This window comes from Fulmarus glacialis, unplaced genomic scaffold, assembly GCF_000690835.1.
Source record: "Fulmarus glacialis isolate BGI_N327 unplaced genomic scaffold, ASM69083v1 scaffold43583, whole genome shotgun sequence".
Lineage (NCBI taxonomy): Eukaryota > Metazoa > Chordata > Aves > Procellariiformes > Procellariidae > Fulmarus > Fulmarus glacialis.
Genome location: NW_009201797.1, coordinates 373 through 6,394, shown reverse-complemented (window position 1 = coordinate 6,394; position 6,022 = coordinate 373). Strand labels below are relative to the sequence as shown.

Below are 6,022 nucleotides of genomic sequence, written 5' to 3'. Positions count from 1 at the left end.
CGCGCCCCCCGGGCCGCAGCCGCCTCGCCGGGAGCCGGCCCGGTGCCTGTCCGGACAGCCCCGTTTCCTGACGAGGTGTAGCCGAAATAGCGCCGTGTCTGGGACCCCGCCGGCCCGGCCAGCGCTCCGCGGTAGCTCGGAGAAGGGTTAGGAGGGCAGAGTGGGGCGCAGAGGGCCGTGGTGGCTCTCGTGGGCGCCTAAAGGCTTTTCTCTTACCCCTTTTATAGCCTAGGTAATAGCAAGGAAGACCTTACAATGTGCTTGCTTGCAGTAAACTCTAAAAATAGAAGCGCATCTGAAAATTACAGCATGTAGGAGAAGCAATAATCTTCTTTAGGGGTGTGTCGAATATTACTTGACAATTTTTTTATTTGCAGGAATAGTAGAATTTCAAAAAATAGTGGGTAGCTTAATTGAACTTGTTGATCAACTGGCAAAAGCTGCTGAAAGTGAGAAGATGAAGGTACTGTGCAATTAATTACTGGCTTGTCGTGTGCTCTGTACTGTGCATGAAAAACCAGATCTCTCCCTTCCTCCTTTTACAGCATAAGCAATCCTCTTCTGTCAGTCTCGAACAGGCATTTCCATGGTAGTTAACATCTGTCTGTCTGCAGTGTGAAAGCATGGGGCCTTTTAATTGCTATTAACATCTAGAGAAGACTTTTACAGGCACACTCAGAGTGTCATATTACTCCTGCATTTAACAGTCCTACTGTTGCTGCTTATCTGTATATTTGCACATACATAGAACATGTATTTTTTAACCACTCCTACTAGCAGAGCTTTGTCCTCAAGAGGCGTGAGAGGCTCTGTGAGGAGGAGGAGGAGGAGAAGGGCTTTCTAAAGACCAAATCAGTGAATGGCTCTGTAACTACCTTTGAAATTTTCTTTATGTATTTCTATGTGACACCCAGTGGTGTGGGTTTTTCACATGTTATTGTGGAAATAGAAATTCATGTTTAGCACAATTGTAGGTAAGTGCTTTTTTCCTTATTTGTTCTGGGGAAAAAATTATAACCAGAGCTTGTCTGTCTGTAGGACCAGTCACCAGTGATCAGTCTGTATTTCCAGAGGAGTCAGTGACTTTTGTTCCTTGAGTTTGAAGGAAGTCTCAAATGCCTTAATCTGCCCAACCTCTACAGGGACTGTTTGCCTGTTCCACCAACCGTTCGGTATTCAGATGTCACCCTGCTTTATTGTTAGCATGGCTGAAACACTTCAAAATCAACCTGCTAGTAGTGAAAGGGGTTAAAAAAAAAAACCAAACCCAATACAACTACATCACTGACCATCCTGTTTCGACAGGCCATTGGTGCACGAAATTTGCTGAAGTCTATAGCAAAGCAAAGAGAAGCTCAGGAACAGCAACTTCAGGCTTTAATAGCTGAGAAAAAGATGCAGCTGGAAAGGTAAGTTTTCTATTAAACACTTCTGGGGCATTATGTAGGCTGGAAAGTCAATCTCCCCATCTGTGCTTGGCTGCAGGACACTGTCTAAGCTTGTTCAAACAATCCGTCTGCAGTGAAGGTGTGTCCTCTGGCACAAAGCACACGTGGAACCATGCAGAGCTAAAGCCTAGAGTTAACTTAAGGCCCTGTCTGCCACTCGTCAAGACGGTTTGTCTCTGATGACTTTGTGGCTAAATAAACAGAGGCGGCATGAGATCATGCAGTTGAGGAAACGAATAAAACCGTAATACAGCGCCACGTGTCTGACTTGTGAAGGCACTTTAGAACGGCAAAGTCTAACTCACGCAGCCACTGCTCTGCAGGTGACTTGCACACATAGCCTAACGTCCCCTCACGCAGACCAGTGAACGTTGTAGTAAACCATCTAATACGGGCTGGATGCAGCTGATAACGATTTGCTTTTTTCTTTCAGATACCGAATAGAGTACGAGACCCTCTGTAAAATTGAAGCAGACCAGAACGAATTCATTGATCAATTCATTTTTCAGAAATAGAGGATTTTAAGATAAAACCAAACTTGACCATTCCAGAATCTTGAGAACTTCAAAAATATGCAATTTTTCACTGTGTATGAATGAAGAGATGGTTTGTGCAAATGGAAGTGTCTTTTAATTCAGTGTGAATTGCACTAAAAGTGGCAATAAGGAGGGCTTTCTAAGAGGTGTAAAGACTGTTCTGTCCTTTTGATTTTATAAGTTTTGTACAGTCAGTAGTTCTAATTCAAATTATAGTTGAATTAATACTACTGTTGCTATGTTATGTCTCTCACTTTTTGAAGTGTACAGCTCTTTCAAAGAAATCAAGAAATAAATTATTGTTTTCAGACTTTCTGGATATACCAGAATTGCTTCTGCTATGTTATTTTAGAGTTTAAGAGTTTTCAACTCCCTGGCTAGTCATCGTGATTTTCCTGTATGTAGTATTTTTCACGTCTGTGAAGACACAAGACAGAAGCAGCAGTAACTTTTATCTATATTGACCAGATTATTTTTTCTACAGAGTTAAGAAAAAAATGCAGAAATCTGTGATTAACAGAATGGATCAATTACAGACACACAAAAAAGCAGAAAATATGGCAGAATTAAGAACTTTAAACTATGCCTGAGGTATGTCCATATAGGTAGTAATACTACAGTAGAATTCTTTCATGGGCATTATTGGTGATAGAACTGCAAACTGATGCGACAAACCATTTTAAGTGTACAGTGACACCAGGAGTATATATAAACTATAAACACGAATGTGACATTTAAAAACTGAATGCTTGTGATATAAAATCAAGCCTCTTGTTGAAGTGCAAATAGAGGCCTTTTATGTCTGTCTTTAGGCAACCAAATATGGAAATGTCAGCCTTTTCAAAGTCTGTGGAAGGTTTAAATTTTATACCAGTGAAGTCCTGAAATATATAGGCAGTGACTGAAAATCCTTCTCGGTGACCTGTAATTTTACACAAGTCTCCAAGTTTGATTCCTGCAGATCAGATTGAGATTTAAAAAAAATAAAACAAACCCACCAGCCCAGAATTTCTATCAGGAGTAGGTTTTATTTATGGTGACTTATGCATATATTTACTGTGTGAACTATCTACAATCTCATGGTCATTTTAAATTCCTTTTAGTCATTCCCTTAAGAAGATTAAATGTGGTTTAATGCATTTAGTTATTTATTGCCGTACTAGAAGTGATTTCATGGAAGAGAGAAATTTACAAATCCTTGTTTACGATTCCTGAAGTTCTTCAAAATCCTCTAGGAAGTACGCCTCATTGTCAAATAAAGTTCACTTTAAGCATTCAGAAACCCAGATTTTGGCACATTTATCACTGATAAGACATCTACAATTAATCAAAATCGAAGCAGAGCAAAGAAAGGTGACATTTTAAAGGAAGGGGTGAGGAAGTTAAGAATTACTGTATGATTTGAAATGCTTCAAAAGCATAGCTTTGCAAATCTGTATATAATCAGTTACGGATTTTGCAGAATATGCTGTTGGAAGACAAATGTCGTACCTAAGTGGTTTTCTAACAGTCACCTTGGAAAAAGGGAATTTGAAAGAAAAGTATCGGCTGTAGTTCCCCCCCCCCATCACACAGCTACACGTCAAATGGTTATTTATTTTCCTGTTACAGATGTACCGCGCAAAACTGACAGCGGGAGAGGAGCGAGGTCCCTTCACCTGCGTGCGCCCAGAAACCACACGGAATTGCTAGTGCAGGCATCTGCCAAAGCGACTTCTGATTAAAGGAGAGCTGTAAACTCAAACCAATTCCAGTTCTTGCAGGAGCCAGGTGCTCTGGTAATAGCTGTTGCAGCAACAACGCGAGGCAGGTGTTTGTCCCAGAGGGCTACATCAGCACAGGGTCTGAATCAAAACCAGTATGAGTGTTGTGCTTACAACTGTTGTAGTGGACTACTTCCTTTTCCTTTTCTCCACATGGTTATAATGGGGGTTGTAGAGCATGGTAAAAAGAATCAGAAGCGGTATCAGCAAGTACGGCACATATATAGATAGCAGAATTAGGCGCTCGCGTTGCGTCTGAGGTCCCAAATGCTCAGACTTTGAGAAATCGTGGAACAGGATATGCGCAAGGATAGCAAAGAGAGTTGTAGCTACGTGGGTGGAGTAGATAATCGCAGGAGTCCTTATCCATTTGCAGCCACCTGTATAGAAGCAAAAAGGAAACAATATTTAAGAATTTGGAAACAAGCAGAATTCAGTGGCTTTAAATTAACAGAACATTAACTGCTATACCTCTGACAGGATGAGGCATAAGTCATGTTATGTAGGTAGTAGGAAAAAACAGGTACTAGTAGCAACCCAGGAAAATTATCTACCTTTAGGGAAATTTAGAATGATGGTGTGCTCCTGAAAGTTTTAAAGTAACAAAATGAGGACACGGGCTTGACCCAGAACTTTATCTACCTCGGAAATGTGCCAGATGTCAGAAGTTGATGCTGGTTACATATAAATGGCTGCAGTGGAAAAGGGCCTATAGCCACGGGTTTTGTTTCTGACAGGCCTTATTCTATGCTGCTTTCTCAGATAAAACTTGCCATGAAAACAGCACAGCACTCCACGCCACGTGGTACATCCCTATAATTGCTTAAGACTGATAAATAAACTTTCTCTGCTATACAGAAAGCAAGTGTTATGCAGAAATGCTGCACAGGACATATTCTTACACTTGTTTCATACCAACCTTTTAAGAAGGCGTAAACTGCAACGGGGAAGAAAGGCATTTGGAAGAAAGCTTCGCAATATATAAACGCCTTAAACCACTCTGGGGGCTGGAGCATCATGGGGTCTCTAAAGGTGGCTGCATACCACTGTAACAACTCTGTCAGCTTTAGAGAAAAAACCAAAACAACAGATTAATACACTGAACATCAACCGCAACAGGGGAAAATTGTGACCCTCATCTGGCGGTCAGAGGAAGCCATCGTTGCAGTGGGAAAATACGTGCTCTCATCTTGGTACACAAGGCTTCATACCACAATTCAGTTTTAACGGGCTACATTTCTGAAATCTTTAAAATGATGAACCCTTTCCATTAAGTATATTTTAAATCTGCACTACAGGCAATTTTAGGATTACTACGGCATTAAGTGCAGTTGCTTTCCAAAAACTATTTCTGAAATGTCATTTCTTACCAGAAAAAAACCAAACGACAAAAGATCCGCACCGTGGCATTAGCAGATATTGAACTCTTGTACTTTCCTCTGTCTGACCCTCCCGTTGCCAGCTGAGGTGGGCTCAGTCTTGCAGACACTGCTTGGCACTGGCTCCTCTGACCAGGAGCTGTGACCCAGCCAGGTCTCCCCCAGGCAAGAGGCGCGGGGGCCGCCTGCAGCCCGGGAGCGATCGCCAGAGCACGGGGTTCTGGCTGCTGCTGCTCAAACAGCCTGGCCTAAGAATTTTGGCTTGGCGAGTTGCAATTAGTTTCCACGACAGAAACGTAAATTCCAGCATGGCTTTAAGGTGGACTTTGAACGGAGAGATAGGTATTGAGATTTGCTAGTTAACTATTAATTAAAAATGGTTTCTATAACGGAGTAATTCTACAGGCAGTTCTAATGGCAAAAATCAAATTCATTAATTGTAAAGCTTGGATAGGAAGTTATGGCTGATCTCATCCTGATGGCGAGAGTTGATTATCTTCTATCCAACTATTATTTTAATTGACCTTATTATGTTTATTGTCTTCTAAAAGTTTATTCAAAACCCACCAAAGCAGAGATTTTTACTAATAAATCTTGCTAGTATGCGTGCTTCTGCAGCGGTAACAATTTGCTTTTATGTTTTTGGCAGGAGTACGGGTGAAAATCAGGGTCCCAGAGCGCCCAAGGCAGCGACAGCCGCACCGGGGGCACATGGCGGCACACGCAGCGCTGCCAGCATCTTTAGGTCGTTAATGCAGTATGTGACAGGTAGGGCGGCAGGTACGTTCCAATGCAAACTAGTTTTATAGTGCCAGTTCACTTGCCTCTACCTGCAAAATACACAACATACCACACTGGGGGGATTGCCATCCACACCATCAGTTCATCAGGGACTT

At 41.9% G+C, this 6,022-nt stretch overlaps 2 protein-coding genes across 2 annotated transcripts; one reads left to right on the top strand and one right to left on the bottom strand.

Moving 5' to 3' along the window:
• Positions 1 to 377: 377 nt before the first annotated feature.
• On the top strand, positions 378 to 2,298 carry IFT20 (intraflagellar transport 20; the record flags this gene model as incomplete). Its single annotated transcript, XM_009574070.1, has 3 exons — positions 378 to 463; positions 1,306 to 1,409; positions 1,882 to 2,298. Coding segments are annotated over 3 exons (272 nt in total), but the record flags the coding sequence as incomplete, so codon positions are not given.
• Positions 2,299 to 3,876: 1,578 nt separating this feature from the next.
• TMEM97 (transmembrane protein 97) lies at positions 3,877 to 4,811 on the bottom strand (the record flags this gene model as incomplete). The annotated part of the gene is made up of 2 exons (XM_009574069.1): positions 3,877 to 4,127; positions 4,667 to 4,811. Coding segments are annotated over 2 exons (396 nt in total), but the record flags the coding sequence as incomplete, so codon positions are not given.
• Between the last annotated feature and the right edge of the window lie 1,211 nt (positions 4,812 to 6,022).